The sequence below is a fragment of the Microcaecilia unicolor genome, chromosome 5 (genome assembly GCF_901765095.1).
Source record: "Microcaecilia unicolor chromosome 5, aMicUni1.1, whole genome shotgun sequence".
In the NCBI taxonomy this organism is placed as follows: Eukaryota; Metazoa; Chordata; class Amphibia; order Gymnophiona; family Siphonopidae; genus Microcaecilia; species Microcaecilia unicolor.
This window is the reverse complement of record NC_044035.1, coordinates 80,813,883-80,832,859: the sequence shown is the minus strand read 5'-3', so window position 1 is coordinate 80,832,859 and position 18,977 is coordinate 80,813,883. Positions and strand designations below refer to the sequence as shown.

Genomic DNA, 18,977 nt, shown 5'->3' with positions numbered 1-18,977 from the left:
ACACTGTGGGTCAGATATTCAGCTGGCAGCGATCAATGTTTTGCTGACTGTTGCCAGTGTTATGCCTGGAAATTCAATGTGGGGCCATGCCCAGGTGCCAGAATTGAATTTCTGGGTATAAGGTGCCAGGGAAAACTAAGCTGGTTAAGTGCGATATTCAGCACTTAACTGGCTACGGCAAACTGCATAAAGATAGGACTGTCTTCTATGCGGTTACCTTGGCCAGTTAAGTGATGACTCTACCCCCGGAATACCCCAAAATAGCTGGTTTTGCATTGGGTGCTTAACCAGACATTTTCAACAGTACTATATAGTTAAGTGCCGCTGAATATGGCTGGTTTGCCCTGAACAAGTGATTTAACTGGCCAGGAGCCATTTCTGGTCAGTTAAATCACTTTGAATATCGACCCATATTTTCATAAATAAATACCAGTAAAGAAAGCACATGCTTAGACAATCAGACAGCACTTTGCTGAATATATATTGGTAAAAGCATTTTCACTGTCAAATAGCATTCAGCAACAAACAAAGGGCTTTCACAAGCACAATAATGCTCCTCTTTACAAGCCACGGAGCACTGTCAGATACACAGGGAGAGTAATTTTCCAGAGGCCTAGGTCAGGGCCTAGTTTATAAAGGCACCTCTGTGCCTTTATAATTATCAGCACAAATCCTGCAGAAATTGTGGGTAAAATGCACATATGTATTTGATAAACAACATGCATAACTTGCTACTCAGTCTGCAGTCCACCCAAAATCTGATCTAGAACACACCAAAACCCATGTCACGCAAAAGTACATTTGCAAACTTTTATGACGGGGTAATCTTATAAGAGACATTTTAAGCATGTATACTGGCACATACACATGAAAAGCTTTAATAAAATTACTTCTAACAAGGGCAATTTTATAAGCAACAAGAATGAATGGCATTTTACATGCTCAAGTAGGAGCAAATAAAACAGCTGTTTGCTAGCATAAATGCAGTCAGCTCAGGGTTGTATACATATGAAAGTAGGTAACAGGAAAAAAAAATAGGAGTAATTTTCTGTGTCTAGCTCATGTTTTGCATGCTAGAAATAGCTATTATAAAATTGTGTGGATGAATACAAGCATACACAGGTACACGAGCCAGCAAGAGCAAGCACATTTTTATGCAGTCCGCACAGGCATTCCTGGGGGTGGCATATGGGCAGCATAGGGGCAGAGTTACCAAGGTAAGACTGTAGTTCATAAAATACACACGTGAAGGGGGATTTACCTGCCCCTTGCGTAGGTAAATTTACAGAATACTAGCACTTTCACAGGTAAGTAAATACTTCTATATGTACGCACTAGCAAGGTGCCTAAGTGCTATGAGGGAAAGCCTATAAATGCTTAAAATTCGGCACCCAAAAAAAATTGACGCTGAAATGTATGGCTGGTATAAATGTAAGGCATTCTGGAAACTGGGTTATGCTAGTATTCTATAATGGAAGCTGGGTGCCAAGATTAGTCTCCTATAGTGCATCCTTGGGGCACCTGAAAGGATGATCCCAGTTATCAAATTGTCCCCCTAGGCACAGAGTACCCACAAATAGTTGTGCCTGCCAAGAGATAGGTATAAATTTGTGTAAGAGTGCACTGGAAGCCTATTGTACAAAGGCACAAAGGTGCCTAAGTTGTACAATAGAACAGAACATTTTTGTGCAGGTCAGAGCATGAGTAAAGGTTGGCACCCAGTTTCTTGGACAATTTATAAAGGTGCATACACTGCCTACGTGCTTTCCCCCTCTACTGCAAATCCTCTCTTATAAAATTACCCTCGTTAATTACAGCATATCATTTCACACCACATGGACAGCTAATGTGCTCACTTCAGCAGCAGAAGAAATCTTCTACTTCAGAACTGGGCTTGGTGAACTCTAAAATGCCGCTGCTTGAACCAATATATTCTCGCACATAATCAGCAACATGCAGACTTCAAGAATGGGGGCACTGCTGCCTTAGCCAATCACATCACAGAGCTGAAATGACTCACCCAGACCAGACAGCAGCGGGAGAGAGACATGGCGCATCATGGTGCATAGTGACATCAGAGCACACGGAACGACTACCATGCTAGATGTCAACTGCGTAAAATTTTTGTGCGCTACTACGTTTTATGCATTTTAGCAACCCAGATTTATACACAAGGACAGACAGTGTTGAAATGCATGCAGTTAAAATGCTCGATCAAAAGGCCTTTACCTTCCTGGCTGTTAGGAGCAGGAGAAGCATTAAGGACATCAGCTATACAGAGGGAAAGAGAGAGTCAAAAAGGAGGGGAGGAAATAAAATAAAGAGATACAGCCAGAGTGATTGTTATGATGTGTCAGAGATAGATATGCAAAAAGAGCATCCCTTCAAAATTAAAAAAGGATGTTTTTCTAGAATTCTGCAAGTCCAGGTTATGAATTACAACAGTTATTAAAATATAAAATAAAACTAAGAAATGGCAGCTCTGTTCCCTTTTACTTCAGGGAACACATTCAGTTCTTGAAAATTACTTTTCAAAGCCCAGCACCTTTCCACCAGACTGAAATAAACATTTCATCTGTGTTAAGGACACCGCTAACTATAGCAGTAACCATTCAGATACCAACTCTCACACAACATAATTTTATGTTTTCCTTTAATTTTACTGTATTAAGCACAAGAAATTAAAACCCAGGATGCTCCCAGGCCGCAACTAAAAAGGGGTAAGGCCTTAAAAGTTTCTTCTTCCCCTTCTTTCTGAATCTCCCATGACCAAATCCCCCCTTCCTAAAAACCACCCTCATCACACACCCATATCTGAAGACCCCCCCATCATAAATCTACCCAAGATCCCCTGTTACAAATCCCCCCCACCCACCCACCCACCAGCCTACCTGCAGAAATCCTTGGTGTCTAGGGGTTCCAGGGATTTGTACAGGTAGGCCAGGGAGGGGAGGGGGGCCTACAGGAGGGTGGGGTCTCTTTGGGGGATAGGGGGCTCTTTGGAGGGGGAATGTGTTCATGGGGGGGAGGGGAAGAGGGAGAAGAAGCCTTTAATGTCTGGCTCTTTTAAGAAGTGGCCTGGGACCACAGAGCTGTGGGTTCCTGGCCTGATGTTCCCGGGTAGTATAAATAATGCAGCTTGCAAGGTTGATTGAAAGCTGTGTTATTCAAGTATTTTGGGAGGCACTAACCTATGGAACTAAGATACTGTATGTTAGTGACTTCCATGGTAAACTAAGGTGTGGTAAAAGGTGTGGCACTACAGGGTAAATAACTACCCCCACCCCCACCCCAACAACTCGACTGGAAAACTAATCAAATTCTCTTGTAATAGCTTGTTAAATTAAAAACTGCATAAACCTAAAGTTTAAATTACATACATACAGGGCTTTTTTGAGGGGGTACTTGGGGGTACTGAGTACCGGCACCTTTTCCATTGTCTGCTAAAATTGACCCATGGTCCCCAAGTTTTAATGAAAGATCTCAGGCTCTACACACAAATCTTGCTTTGTCATAGATTCTGTGACTGATTCTAGGGGTCCTGGCTATTGTGGGGTGGGTCCCTCAGTGATCACCCCACCCTTAAAGGGTACCGGCACCTTTTTCGCTGGAAAAAACACACTGCATACATACTTCTTAAAGCGTCCTGCCCCAGATTTCCACAAGGACTTCTAAGTGCATACATTTTTCTGAAAAGGGTCAAGTGTGATGAATGGAGTTTGTATAAATGCTGTACCTGTAGTTTTAATAGAACTATTATCAATCTGACCAGGGGAACATCATTTCCATTTGCACTAGAATCACTTCAAAAGGGGAAGCAGTCCCAGGGTGCCTGAGATATAAACGGTGGCACACAGAACTGCTTGAATTTATTGCCACACTGCTAGATGTCACATTCCATTTGGAATTATATTACTCATGTAAATCAAGCATGAAGCCTGGCACAGCATGGGAGCTCCAGTCTCCCTCAGAAGAACGAAATTAAGTACAAATTAAAGAAGCAAGAAAAGAAAAGAACAGCTAAATAAATTCTCCACCCCCCACACAAACTTGATACCAGAAAGCTAGGGATGTCTGAGAGCTTTACTATCTACTCCCACTTTAAAGACAGACGATGGCAAACTGAATGGTACACTAACAGAAATCCCTAAGCTGGAGGCCCGCTCTCCTTAGAAAGTCTCTGTCTTGTGATTCTTTTCATGATGCTAGTTAGCATCCCACTATGGCAAACTGAAATTTGGTAGGATAATAAATTTGACAAAGCAGTTGAAGTTGAATAGAGGCATATGCTACTACAATACAGACAGACTCATGTTAGATAATACTTTGAGTTAGGGATGTACATGGAAAGAAGAATGGGGGCATCACACCATTTTTGCAAAGCGTCATTGGATACCAGTATAATACAGGGCTAATACAGGGCTAAATTTAAAACTCTATGTCTGATCTTCAAGGCCCTTAATGGAAATGGCCCTGAGTACTTGAAGAACAAGACCACCCTCTACACACCTCCAAGGACATTAAGGTCCTCCCATGGAGTATCCCTAACCATACCTTCTCCAAAAGACATTACACGATGTGATATGATACCCCCTAGCAAGCCTTTTCCGGAGTAGCCCCCACACTCTGGAATGCAGAGCCGCCGAGAGACTGGGCCGGGCCTGGGGCAAGGCCGCCCCCGTGCCCCCCCTGATGTCGTCATCGCCGCTGCCACCTGACCCCCTCCGTCCACCACCAGGCCGGGCCCTCTGAATTCAAATCACAGCGTCTCACCTCGCTCCGTGTGAAAGCGCAGCAGCGGCAGTCTGCAGATTGCCTCCCTTCGGGCCTTCCCTCCCTGTGTCCCACCCTCGTGGAAGTTACATCAGACGAGGGCGGGACACAGGGAGGGAAGGCCCAAAGGGAGGCGATCTGCAGACTGCTGCGCTTTCACACGGAGCGAGGTGGTGAGGCGTAGTGATTTGAATGGAGGGGGCCCGGCCCGGTGGCAGACGGTCGACAGAGCCAAGGGCGGGCGGGCAGGTGGAGGCCTGGGCCCAAGGAATTTTGTCCTCCCTGCTCCCCCCTCTCGGCGGCCCTGCTGGAATGCACAAAACTATCTCTACTTCAGGAAACGGGTGAAAGCTTGGCTCACGTAACTAACTGTTAGTCACACTCACACTCACACTCACACTCACACACACACACACACACACACACACACACACACACACACACACACACACACACACACAAGAAGTGACAAAGGCTGCACATACTGCAGCAGGACATGCTTATCCATTCCTACCCTACCTAAGATAACATTTAATCATCTCTTTGACCTCATGTGCAACTTTCTTTAAATTAGTTACCTTATTTTCTAACTCCTCTTACTCTCTTACCTATCTATATGTTCCATCTTTGCTTATATCCTATGCTGTCTATTAAAATGTTCTATTACATATTGTGTTGACATTGTAAGTATTATACTTTGTATTTTAGTATATGTGCGTATTGTTATTTAAAATTTTTACTGCTATTATTGTCTATTGTTTATGTTTGATTTATTCTTACTGTACACTGCCTTGAGTGGATTCTTTCAAAAAGGCGGTAAATAAATCCTAATAAATAAATAAATTTAAGCACGTAGTTACACAATAAAGGGGATACGAATCTAATTCAGATGCGATGATTTGCACGACGTTTCAGTTGGTGCAAATGGCTGTACCTAAAGTTAGATGTGATTCCTGGGTGAATGCTCTATTCTTTAAACCACACTAATTTTAAGCACGGCTTACAGAATAGAATTCTTTTCAGTGCCAATTTTTTTTTGACACCATATAGTGAATTCACCCCTATGGTGGGATTAAATATATGGCACCTAAAAAATTTGAATGGAAAACATTTTCACCTAAGCATATTCTATAAGCACCTAGATTTAGGTGCTGTATATAGAATTACACTTAGTTGATATCCCACTGCCTAAAACTACGTGCATCCATTTACACCAATGAAAACATGGCGAAAATCCTGGCGTGTAGATTCAGGAACACTGGGCGATATTTTATAACTACGCATGTAAAATTTGGAATGTCCAAGAAAATGCTCATTTCCCCACCCATATCCATGCACACCCCTTTTGGGCTGCACACGTTAGAAGTTTGGCACACTGCGTTACAGAATACGCTCAGGGCCCTGTTTAAAAGCCGCGTTATAGGGGCGTTAGTGTTTTTAACGCGAGTTAACCATGCACGCGCCTACAATATCCCTATAGGCGCCTACATGGTTAGAACATGCACTAATTTTAGGTGCGTTAAAAATGCTAACACACCTTAGTAAACAGGGCCCTCAGTGAGTTGTGAGCATAAATTCTATTGCCAATTAGTGTTCATTATTGCTTCTTAATTGCTGTTATCAACGCTGATTGACTTATTAAGCCAATTAAGTTATGTGCGTTGTTACAGAATATGCTTAGATTTCAGTACGGATCTCTAGGCGCACTATATAGAATCCGGGGGTATATGTGTAAAGTTGATTTTCTGTGTCCTTCTTTATGTACAACATTTTCAAAACCAAAACTGGAAACCAAAGCCATATCTATATTTTGGGCCAATATTGCCATAATTGACATAAAGATAATTCTTTACCATCTGAGAGAGATTCATAATCATAATCATATTCATCCTCTTCATCTTCTTCCTCCTCATTGTTATTGGTGATGTTACTGGCACTGCCACCATTAGTGGTCTGTGCTTGCATGTTGGCCAACTGGTGAGCCTAGAATGAAACAAAACATTTTTTGAAGTATTATGAGACCAACTTAAATGTATAACACTATGTAAAGGTGCTGTGTGGGCTAAAAAAAAGTCTTATTTGGCCTATCAAATTGATTGATGTTTTTTGGAGCAGAAAGCCACAGTACCACATGAAAGTGATATTCAACAGTTCACACTCTTCAACATTTTTCACATCCTACAGTATAAAAAATATAATTCAAAATGCATTAAAGTGGGGGTTTGTTTCACTGGTTGAGGCAACATACTCTCCACATTCAATGTGAATGAACAATTATAGAAATATTCCAAAAGTGATTAAGAATAAGAAACCAAAGAGTCTTGATTGCATTGTCTTCACACTCTTTGTCATGGGAACTACAAATTAGCTCCATTTATTTATAAAATGTATATACAGTACCTATCACAGATGTGCTAGGCAGTGTACAAAGTCACATACACAATAAAATCTCAAATACAATAATACAATCAGACAAACAATAAAAACACAAAAACATCATCCTCCAACATTATAAAATACTTGCACTACTGCATCAAAAATATATCTTAAACTCTCTATAATTTCACCAAAATTCGCCCTTTCCTTTCTGAGCACACTACCAGAACCCTCATCCACAATGTTATCACCTCTCGCTTAGACTATTGCAACTTGCTTCTCACAGGTCTCCCACTTAGCCATCTCTCTCCTCTTCAATCTGTTCAAAATTCTGCTGCACGACTAATATTCCGCCAGTGTCGTTATGCTCATATTAGCCCTCTCCTCAACTCACTTCACTGGCTTCCTATCCATTTTCGCATACAGTTCAAACTCCACTATTGACCTATAAGTGCATTCACTCTGCAGTTCCTCAGTATCTCTCCACTCTCTCCTCGCCCTACATTCCTCCCAGGGAACTCCGTTCACTGGGTAAATCTCTCTTATCTGCACCCTTCTCCTCCACTGCTAACTTCAGACTCCGTTCCTTTTATCTTGCTGCACCATATGCCTGGAATAGACTTCCTGAGCCGGTACATCAAGCTCCATCTCTGGCCGTCTTCAAATCTAAGCTAAAAGCCCACCTTTTTGATGCTGCTTTTAACTCCTAACCCTTATTCACTTGTTCAGAACCCTTATTTTATCATCCTCACTTTAATATTCCCTTATCTCTTGTTTGTCCTGTTTGTCTGTCCTAATTAGATTGTAAGCTCTGTCAAGCAGGGACTGTCTCTTCATGTTCAAGTAAACAGCACTGCGTACCTCCAGTAGCGCTATAGAAATGATAAGTAGTAGTAGTAGTAAAAAGCCTCTTTCTTAAAATCAGTAAAGCTCTGGATGCTTCTTAGCTTCAATGGAATTGTGTTCCATGAACCCAAACCATAGTTACGTGATTCATAGTTATAGAATATGGCTCAATGCACCTAAATCTACACACTGGGATTTACGGCACATTTTCATTGGTGTAAATGGAGGCACATAGTTTTAGGCGCTGAGATATCAACTAAGCGTATTCTAAAATGTTAAGTAGTAGTAGTAGTAGTATATATTGTGCCTAAGTCTAGGAGCTGCTTATAGAATACGCTTAGTCGTCACTGATTTCCACGCTGATTTTTTAGGCGCCATATACAGAATCTCCCCTTTTATTTCAACATTACAATTTCATTTCATGCTTGAAAAAAGAAGGTACCTTCTGTTTTAGTATATCCACTGGAGTCTGATGTGCTTTCAGCTTTTTGTTTTTGAGCAGTACTTTTCCTCTAAGTTGCCAAGGGGAAGGAAGCATTGGATCATCGGAGAAGTCACTCTCAAATAAAAACTTAGTTACCAGTTTATCTCCAAAGACATTCTGAAAATGTAAAGCAGGTGACAAGATAAAAACATTGGGGAAAAAAAAGGCTGCCTTGTGAAACAAATGACACTATGAATTCCGGACTTACCTTGAAAATATCAGCCATTTTGCGTTGCTGCTGCAGTGAGCAGTGGTTCTCTATAGATATTATGATGGGCAGATCAGAGTTGACAAAGGCACTGCGATCAATAGCTTCAACTACATCCTATAATAAAGAAATCGTATGTTGTAATATAAATTTCAATCACTAATTAAGGCAGTTTTCAATTAACAGTTTGAGGGTAATTCTGTAACAGCTGCACATATGTTTAGGGACCAAGAATACCAGCATACACACACATACATGCCAATATTCTGATGACATGCTATTTTATTACCTGGCACACAGTTTGCAGGTGGGCGTACACATGTGTGGAACTGGGCAGGGCATAAATTATAGAATGTTTCTTATGCATGCTTCTTGGTGATCTAGGTGCAAGCATTTACACCAGCTCTATGGCATATATTTGCCCTGCTATACTACTATTCTATCAAGAAAAGTAGGCACACACTTCTTGGTACCATGATAACATCAAACTAAATTATTGTAATGCACTCTACAATGGTCTGACTACAAAGGGTCTGCACCAGCTACAACTGATTCAGAATGCTGCAGCAAGACTCATAGAAGGTTGCAAGTGACGTGACCACATCACACCATTTTTGCAAAAACTTCATTGGCTACCAGTACAATACAGGGCTAAAGATAAACTCTGATCTTCAAGGCCCTTAAAGGAAATGGCCCCAAGTACTTGAAGTCCAAACAAAAAAACAGCACCACGGGCCTTTAAAATGGAACAAAGTTCTTTAATGAATGAGCCTTGACCCGACACGGGCCGTGTTTCGGTGACTAGCACCTGCGTCAGGGGTCACAGTGATGACGTGGAAAACTTGGGGAATAACTCGAATATTTTCATCTACAATATTCCTTACCCCACGTCTCACGTAGCAAAAGTTATAAAGCACCAAGGCACCTTCACTTTCTGTATCCAAATGGATACAGAAAGTGAAGGTGCCTTGGTGCTTTATAACTTTTGCTACGTGAGACGTGGGGTAAGGAATATTGTAGATGAAAATATTCGAGTTATTCCCCAAGTTTTCCACGTCATCACTGTGACCCCTGACGCAGGTGCTAGTCACCGAAACACGGCCCGTGTCGGGTCAAGGCTCATTCATTAAAGAACTTTGTTCCATTTTAAAGGCCCGTGGTGCTGTTTTTTTGTTTGGACTTTAGTTTGTACTTTGTTCCCTCTCTTTTGTTATACCCAAGTACTTGAAGAACAGGATGACATTCTACAAACCTCCAAGGACACTAAGGTCCTCCCAAGGAGTATACCTAACCATACCCTCTCCAAAAGATATTACACGAAGTGCTACCCACAAGCAATCCTTCTCTGGAGTAGCCCCCACACTCTGGAATGCATTCCCTGAAAGGTTCCGCTTAACACAAGACTATCTCTACTTCAGGATGCAGGTGAAACTTTGGCTCTTCAACCAGTCACACACACACACAGAGTGACAAAGGCTGCACATACTGCAGCAGGACATGCTTATCCACTCCTACCCTACCTAAGATAACATTTAATTATCTCCCTGACCTCATATGTAACTTTCTTTAAATTAGTCCCCTTATTTTTTAACTCCTCTTACTCTCTTACCTATCTATATGTTCCATCTTTGCTTATACCCTACGCTGTCTATTAAAATGTTCTATTACATATTGTGTTGACATTGTAAGTAGTATACTATGCCATGCTTTGTATTATTTGAATATTTTTACTACTTTAGTTGCCTGTTGCTTATGTTTGATTTATTCTTGCTGTACACTGCCTTGAATGAATTCTTTCAAAACGGCAATAAATAAATCCTTATAAATAAATAAAAATACGTGCACTGTTGAAAAATAGGAGGTGAAGAAATAGATGTGCTATACCATCTTCTATATTATTCTCTTTTGTGTCATAGAGGATTCTACACACCTTATTGTGAGTTCTTTCCTACGAGAATTGGATTGCTAGTAGTGATTTTTTTCTGTAGCACTACTAGACATACAGAATACTGTTCATGAACACATAAGAGTTTGTAAGCTGTGATGAGCAGGGACTATCTATTCAAGAAAGACAAAAAGGACAAATAAAAGATTAGGAAGTTTTATTTATTATGGGGTTAAAAGTTAGAAGCAGCCTCAAAAAAGGTGGGCTTTTAGCCTGGATTTGAAGAAGCCTTGGATTGTGGCAACATACCGTACAGAAAGATGGAAGGAATGGAGTCTGGAACTGATGGGAGAGACGGGCACAGACTTACCCAATGAGCGGAGTTCTCAAGGAGGGATATAGGAAGAGATAAGACAGGAAACCTACTGAGGAGCTGCTGAATGAATGCAATTGTAATTTGAACTGTATGTAGAAAGGGAGCCAATGAAGTGGAGGAGTGGCCTAGTGGTTAGGGTGGTGGGCTTTGGTCCTGGGGAACTGAGTTCGATTCCCACTTCAGGCACAGGCAGCTCCTTGTGACTCTGGACAAGTCACTTAACTCTCCATTGCCCATGTAAGCCGCATTGAGCCTGCCATGAGTGGGAAAGCGCGGGGTATAAATGTAACAAAAAAAAAAAAAGTATGTTAGAGAGAAGGATTATACAAGCCAATGGTGTCAATGGCAGAACTGTATAGCAGAATTTTGAACACACTGATGGGGGGGGAAACAGTTCAGTAGTCTAAGTGGGAGGTGATGAGAGTGTGAATAAAAGTTTTGATAGTGTGTTCAAGAAAGAAAGGGACTCAGGGATTCAAGATCGCTGACACGATGTGAAGAGGAGAGGGCTTACTCTAAGTGTTCTCCTGATGTTCCTTAATTTTTTCTGTTCAAGATGCCTAAGAGGAGGGGGAGAGTATGACATTTGAGGCTGGCATAGAGGCTTGCAAAAAATATTTTTAAAGCAATTTTTTGAGGGTGGGAGGAGGTTAGTGACCACTGGGGGAGTAAGGGTAGGTCATCCCTGATTCTCTCTGGTGATCATCTGCTCAGTTCGGGCACCTTTTCATGGCTTGATCGTAACAAAAAAAGGACCAAGTAAAATCGTCCAAGTGCTCATCAGGGACGCCCATGTATTAGGCACACCCAAGTCCCGCCCTCGCTATGCTTCCGACACACCCCGGGGAACTTTGATCGTCCCCGCGTCTGAAAGCAGTTGGGGACACCCAAAATCGGCTTTCGATTATGCCGATTTGGGCAACCCTGGGAGAAGGACGCCCATCTTGCGATTTGTGTCGAAAAATGGGCGTCCTTCTCTTTCGAAAATAAGCCTGATTGTAGACAATGTGTTGAAACCTTCTGCACAATGTGCAGCAGCAGGCAAAAATTTATGCACGTTGTTATAGAATTAGGGGGATCCACACCTAATTTATGCATGGGGATCTTGGTCATGCCTTAATGTTGTCATGGTTCCCGGCATTAAGCATGGTTTATAGAATAGTGCTAAGCGCTATTTTTTTCAGCACCAATTTTTTTAGGTGCTATTTATAGAACCTAGTCTTAAGTGGATATTTTCACTAGCACTATTCATTTCTGGTCTATTAAATCAATTTGATTATTGACCCCTAAGTGTTTGCACCTAAATGCCGGAGATATGCGTGAAATTACAGCACTTTATAAGTTGCGTGTGCAAGTGGGAGTCCTGCCCACACTCTGCCTATGAGTATAACTACCTGTAAAATACGTCCTATGTAAGGTTTAGGTGCATATTTGGCATCTATGCATATATATGTGTACTCATGATGTGCATACATGCCATTTATGTGTGTAATAGTCACATATTTATAGAATTACCCTAACAAACTGTAAAATCAGCTATTCTTGCTAAATGTTCTGCAACTAACACTTGTATTTCTAGTGTCCTTAGATATGTTTTACTAAAGACTCCATATTCAGCAATCCTTTGGTAATTGACTTGGAAAATTTCCATATCTTGGCCTGGACTTCCCAAATTCTACCTAAACAAAATCTGTCTTGCAGTTTATCTTATATACATAAAATAAATATGAAAATAAAAACCCAAGAAGGCTGAAAATGATTTTCATGTAGATCGTAGTTTTACTTACATAGATGTCCAAAGGTCAATTTTCAATCTGAGTCATCAGCATGAAAATATGCTGACCAAAGGGGCCACGAGGTCAGACTGAGACTGTTTCTGCTAATCTTGAGTAATAATATTTACTGATCACCACAGAAACATTACAAAGGCCAGCGAAAGAACACCAGTTTCATATGAATATCAATTACTTTCTAATTTTTGGCCTGGTTTTACATTCCACAGAAAAGCAATCAATGCACAGAAAACTGATTTAGTCTTCTTTGCATGCAGGTCTAAGACAAATTCTTTCTTGATTAATTTCTATCAGTATAGAAAGTATATCCATACCTTAAAGGGAATCTTGGTTGTTAGTGTATGTCCATGATAAATGATTGGGATACCATCATCACCATCCCAACAGTCTAATTCCACACTCCTACAGCCTTGCAGGAGAACCTGTAAATGACAAAAGTTTACTTTTTCCATGTCATGGCATAAAACACAGGTGACAATAATAAGGGATATGCTGGGCACTGAAGTCTAGTCTGAAGCATTGCATTGTACCAAAAACAAATGTTGGTGCCATTTGATATTATAAACAGACCAATGTAATAACAACAACATATCTTTCAGCCATTTCTGTTGTAGGCATAGAATCTTCTAAGTTGCAGAGGTTGTAAAAAGAATAATACTGGGTTAAAACTAAATCTGTCAATATTCAGCCCACAGTGGTCAATGTTTTTTTTAAATGCTGAATATCTGGGGTAATTCACTAAGTATTACAGAAGTACTGTGAAGCCGCTGCTAAATGTCACAGCAGCCATTTTGAAGAGGCACCGGGCAGGAGCAAGTGGGCATCATTCCTGCCTGTTTCCCCCATAACTCCCAATTATTGGGCAATCTGGGGGGGGGGGGGAGCAGGTCCTGAATGTGGGATTGGGTGGGAGAAGGGATCCTGGGGACCTGGAAGCTATGCGGGTGCTGGCCAATATTCAGTGCCAGCACCCACATAGCTAAATGATCGAAGTTAGGACTGCTATTTATGTGTTTCTATTTGGTTACTTACATATGTGGGAACAGCATTGAAAATTGCCAGCACCTGCGTAGCTACCAGCTCCTCCCCCAACTCTGCCCCGGCCCTCTCTGGCCCACTTCAAAAATGGCCAGTCAGAGCTGATATTCAGTGACACTGCCCAGTTAAGTGCGGCTGAATATCTGCAGCCACCCTGAGCTCAATTTAAGTGGGCAGGAACCTCTCCTGTTGGCTTAAATCAATTTGAATATCGACTTCTAATTATTTAAGTCTTCCATGTTATTGTTGGGATGTTTTTTGTACTTCCATCAGTTCATGTAGGAAGACTAAATTATAATAATTTATTTTTCAAACACTTCCCAGTCATTGGTGTACAGTTTTTGTTCAGAGACCACTGATGGGATTTTAGATGTCTGTTACACTTTGTATGTCTGTGACATTTCTGCCAAACACGCAAATTTAGCACCTATTACAAAACAGCACTACAGTGGATGATAGAGAGAGGATAAGAACAGACCAAGTGCTAGGGCCAAGAAATCAAACAGATTAAAGACTGAAAGTAAGAAAGCAGATGAGGCCTAGGAGGCTGACAGAACATGAGATAATTGTACACTGCAGTACCAATGAGTTGAGGTTTCTATGGACTGGGTGATAGGTGGATTAGAAATGAGTTAGTATGGTTAATAGTTTCAACAAAACATTATAATTGTCCCCCACAATATTCAGCCACAATGGTCAGCATTTTTTTAAAATACTGGATGCCGCAGTACTGATATACTGATGCCGGCCGATGCTGAATATCCTGGTATAACTTGGCTGCAGACACTTACCTGGATATGCTGATATTCAGACTGGTACCCAAATATTTAACTGGATAAAGTTAGGGCAGCCTTTTTGCTGTTCTAAATTTATCGAAGCATTTAGTGGAATGAGAATTGCTGAAACTGGGTAAGTGGAAATTCTGCCCAGGCTACACCTCTGGTCAGTGATAAGGTGGTCTGTCTGGATTTTCACTCGTATTATCTGGACTGAGACCCAGTGAGCAAGACCTATAAGGGTAGGAGATACTCTTACCCGGATAGGAATCAATGCAAAAATCACATTAAGGGCACTATTTTTCCTAAAAAGCCTTGACTGTCAAAGGCAAAGCCTCTTTCACCTTCCTCTGCAGTCTCACTCGTAGGAAGCTACAGGGCACCATTTTTGAATCATGGCATAGAACAGAAGAAAGGGTTTACTGTGTCTCACAGACAATTTCTCCAAATAGATTAGTTTTGTGCATACCATGACAGGAATGAACTTCACTCCTAAACCAAGGTATGTGGAGTATGTTCTCAGTCTCTCAAAATTTTTGAGAAGCCTGCTATGAGTATTCTGGAACAGCAGGAAGATTTACCTTCTTAATAGCTGATGGCTCCAAACTGGCTGTCATGCAGATACACAAAAGCCAAATACTATAGAGCATACCACAAAGAACAGTTAATTCAATGACATAAGTTCTTGTAATTAGACAGTATTTTAAGATTTACATCCATAACCCCTCAGTAACATTCTTTATCCCAACCCCTAATACTTACTCTTGTTACACTCCACCATAGGTTGTTCCTTCTCTGCAGTCAAGTGTTATTTTCTTACTCTACTTATAGTCATTGGGTCTCCCTTTCCCTGTGGTACTTTAAACATTCAGGAGGAAACTGTGCACCTGATGCAGGAGAACTCCCTAAACAGGTGACCAGTTCTGTTGAAACAATCTCCACACCCCTGGAGTAGCATTCTTAGCATCAATCTTTTCAAATTTTAACAACTGATGTAATTTGTTTTTCCATTGTGTCCCATTGGGAACCTCTGGCATTCTCCAATTTTCAACATACACTTTTTTTGCCAATAAGCAAGTTTTCATACATAACCTTCCCCCCCCCCTTATACACAGCATAGGTTGACCAATAGCTTGGTCAAAAAAGCAAAAAGTCTACTTTAACTACCAATTGCTTAAGTAATACCCTATATAGATAATGAATCACTAGATCCCAAAAAGATTTAATATATGTACAGTCCCAAAACATATGACTCAAGGTAGCTTGCTTTACATTACATTTTAGACCTTCCCCTCTCTCTGAAAATTTCCCCAAGTACGCCTGCCATGGGGAAACAAAGCCTCAATAAAAATTTGCATTGCTTTTCTTGAATATCTTTTACGTTTCTTCATTAATCTCATAAGATCATCTCCTCCAAAATTAGATGTATCCCTCAACTTCGATGTCCATTTTCCAGCAACAGAATCTGGATTCCAAATTAAGAAGAACCCTTGTACCACTTTCTGATAAAATGTTTATCAAGTTTGTGCCATTCTAGTAAGAATGACAGTCTCCCAAATAGTGTACACTTGAAGAGGTACACAATCACTATGGGATCTGAACATGGGCCGTGTACCTGTGTTTCAGCTAAAGTGCCTGCATCAGGAGTCCACAGTACATAATTCCTAAGGTGCATACATCAAATGCACAGAGTTGTCTATGAGTTCACAAAGCATAGTAATAAACCTACAGGGAAGCTTAAAAAGCACTTTTCCCTGGGTAGTAAAAGGCAGGTACAAACCTCTCAGTTACAACCTTCAATGGGGTCAGTCCAACAAATTTCTCTTCCACAAAGTAGTGTGACTTGCCATACCTGCAAACTGGTTAGATATTTGCCTTTACAACCTGTATGTCGAGGATGGGTTTGGCTCTGTAAGTACATTACATAAATCCCCAAATCACACCGGTCTTGCCTTTGGTGAACAACTTAGATTTAGAGCCCTTTTTAAGCAGTATGCAGTTACGTGTGTGTTAAGGGTGGTGCACAACTGAATTCTGTGTGATGTTAACAGAGGCTGATAAAAGCACAGGCATATTCTGTATGATGTTAACATGTGCTTCCTGCAGTTTAGCCTGTCTTCATCCAGGTGAGATTTGCGCCATCTCCTTTCCAGTTTTAGTACTTCGCGTTTAAGGATCCGAAGTTCTGGAGAAAACCAAGGTGAGCGTTTGTGCGTGGGGCATAAGACCTTTTTTAGTGGTGCTGTTTTCTCTAAGGTCTTGGCTAAGTGTGTATGCCAGATGTCAACTTGTTCTGACACTGTTGTCTTTTCATCTACATGTGGATAGTCCAAGACCTTTAGGAAATTCTCAGCAGTCAGCTTTTTTTTTTTTGTCTCTGATCTCCTTCCAAACTCTGGGAGGTGCCATTTGTTTCAGGTGGTCACTTAGGGAGAATTTAATTAGAAAATGGTCTGACCATGATAGGGGTTTTATTTCAATACTGCTATCACAGAATTCTGGGATATCCACCCCTTTGTAGAATACCAGGTGACCCTATTCGTGGGTTGGAGATTTGATCACCTGTGTAAATCCTAGTGCTGTCATCGTGTCCAGAAAGGCAGCTGTGGTGGTATCTGGGGTTTTGATGTGTAGATTGAAGTCTCCCATGATCACCAGCCTAGGGTAATTCAGGGTCACTTGAGTAATCAGGTCTAGGAGTTCTTGCACAGATAATGTGTTGTTACTAGGTGCTCTGTATACCATGAGCAGCCAGATTGGCTTCGCCTCTTCAAGTTGGATTAAAAGAGATTCTGATCCATGTAGCTGGTGGATGGATATTCTGCACAGTTTGATCGTGTCCAGAATCAAGACTGCTACACCTCTACCCTGTCTTCCTGGTCTTGGTTGATGTTGGATGTTGAAACCTGTTGGGCATAGTTCAGCCAGTGGTAAACCCCCACTTTCATCTAGCCAGGTTTCACTTATCCCTAGGATGTCAAGATGGTTCTTAGGCTTCCTAAGGTCTAGATCATACCAAGTGAAACAATCAGGTACAATTTCATCAGCATGGTTCTCTGTGCAGTGCCCCAGGGCTCTCCATTGTCCCCCATCCTATTTAATATCATGTTGATTCCATAAGCAACTTAGTGGAGAAAAATGGTCTCCCAACATTCACCTATGCAGATGATGTTGCCATCTATATTCCATTCACTAAAGAAATAAATGAAATTACTCATACCATCAGATTAGGTATCTCTCTAATGGAATCTAAGCCATCCAATTTCAAATTAAAATTCAACACCAATAAAACTAAATTCTTAATAGTTACTAATCCTCCATCACAATATAAATCTTAAATCATTTACCATTGAGAACACATATCCTCTTGACTCAACTATGAAAATCTTAGGAATCACAATTGACTAATTCCTTACTCCAGATAACCAAATTTCCAAAGTGGCCTCAAGTATCTTCAATTCATTATGGAAATTGAGGAGACTAAGACCATTCTTCACAAAATCAGTATTCCATACCCTAGTTCAATCCCTAGTCCTAACAAAATTTGATTACTGCAACTCTATTTACACAGGACTTAAAGGGGATCTTCTCAAATAACTGCAAACCGCTCAAAACACTGTATTAATTTTTACCTCATCCCACATCTCACTACTCCTGTCTATCCTAGCTAATCCTAGCCCTTAAATCTAGCTTAAATGACTAAAAGGCCTGTTTACTAAGCCGCGTTATAGGCGCGTTAACGTTTTACATGTGCGTTATCCATGTACACGTGTTAACTGTGTACATGCCTACAATATCCCTATAGGCGCCTACACAGTTAGCGCAAGCGCTAATTGTAGGTGCGTTAAAAACGCTAACACGCCTTAGTAAACAGGGCCCTAAGTGTTTAATTACATCTGCTCCTAACTCAAGTTTTACTGGTCTAATATTATATGATGTATTTTTGTTATGTAAGCCACATTGAACCTGAGTCCTACTTGGGCTAATGCGAGATTTAAGTGTCATAAATAAAATAAAATGCACAGGTATATTCTGTGTGATGTTAACAGAGGCCGATAAATGTGCTGGTATATTTTGTGCAATTTAACAGAGGACAGCTGATTGGATTACATTAAGGTTTGCCATTTTAGTACTGTTCTAATTTTGAAAATCAAATGCTAGAAGTCAATCAGCATTGCTGGGCAAGAAAACAGGTAATTTCCTCTCCAGTTAACATAATTCTTTCATTTCTCTATGAATAAAAAAATCAAAGCCTGCCCTATTTTCATTCATTAAAAGCAAAAACCTCTAAAAAGTAGTCATATTTTACATTAATAGCCACTAAAACAAAGGGTGTAATAAACCTTAAAGTACACCTAGAATTACATATCTGCTGGTTATACTAATATTCTTTCTACAGCATATCTCAATGGTGTGTTTTTT

At 40.8% G+C, this 18,977-nt stretch overlaps 1 protein-coding gene across 1 annotated transcript in view; it reads right to left on the bottom strand.

Annotated features, from left to right (window-relative positions):
* The window catches only part of PLCE1 (phospholipase C epsilon 1), a 397,028-nt gene that overhangs the window by 45,027 nt on the left and 333,024 nt on the right, over nt 1-18,977 (bottom strand). Inside the window, exons 17-21 of the mRNA XM_030203041.1 lie at nt 13,056-13,163; nt 8,688-8,804; nt 8,438-8,596; nt 6,627-6,756; nt 2,230-2,271 (exon numbers count right to left, since the gene is read on the bottom strand). Of these exons, the coding sequence (XP_030058901.1) occupies nt 2,230-2,271; nt 6,627-6,756; nt 8,438-8,596; nt 8,688-8,804; nt 13,056-13,163 (556 nt within the window). The remainder of the gene's footprint in view (nt 1-2,229; nt 2,272-6,626; nt 6,757-8,437; nt 8,597-8,687; nt 8,805-13,055; nt 13,164-18,977) is intronic.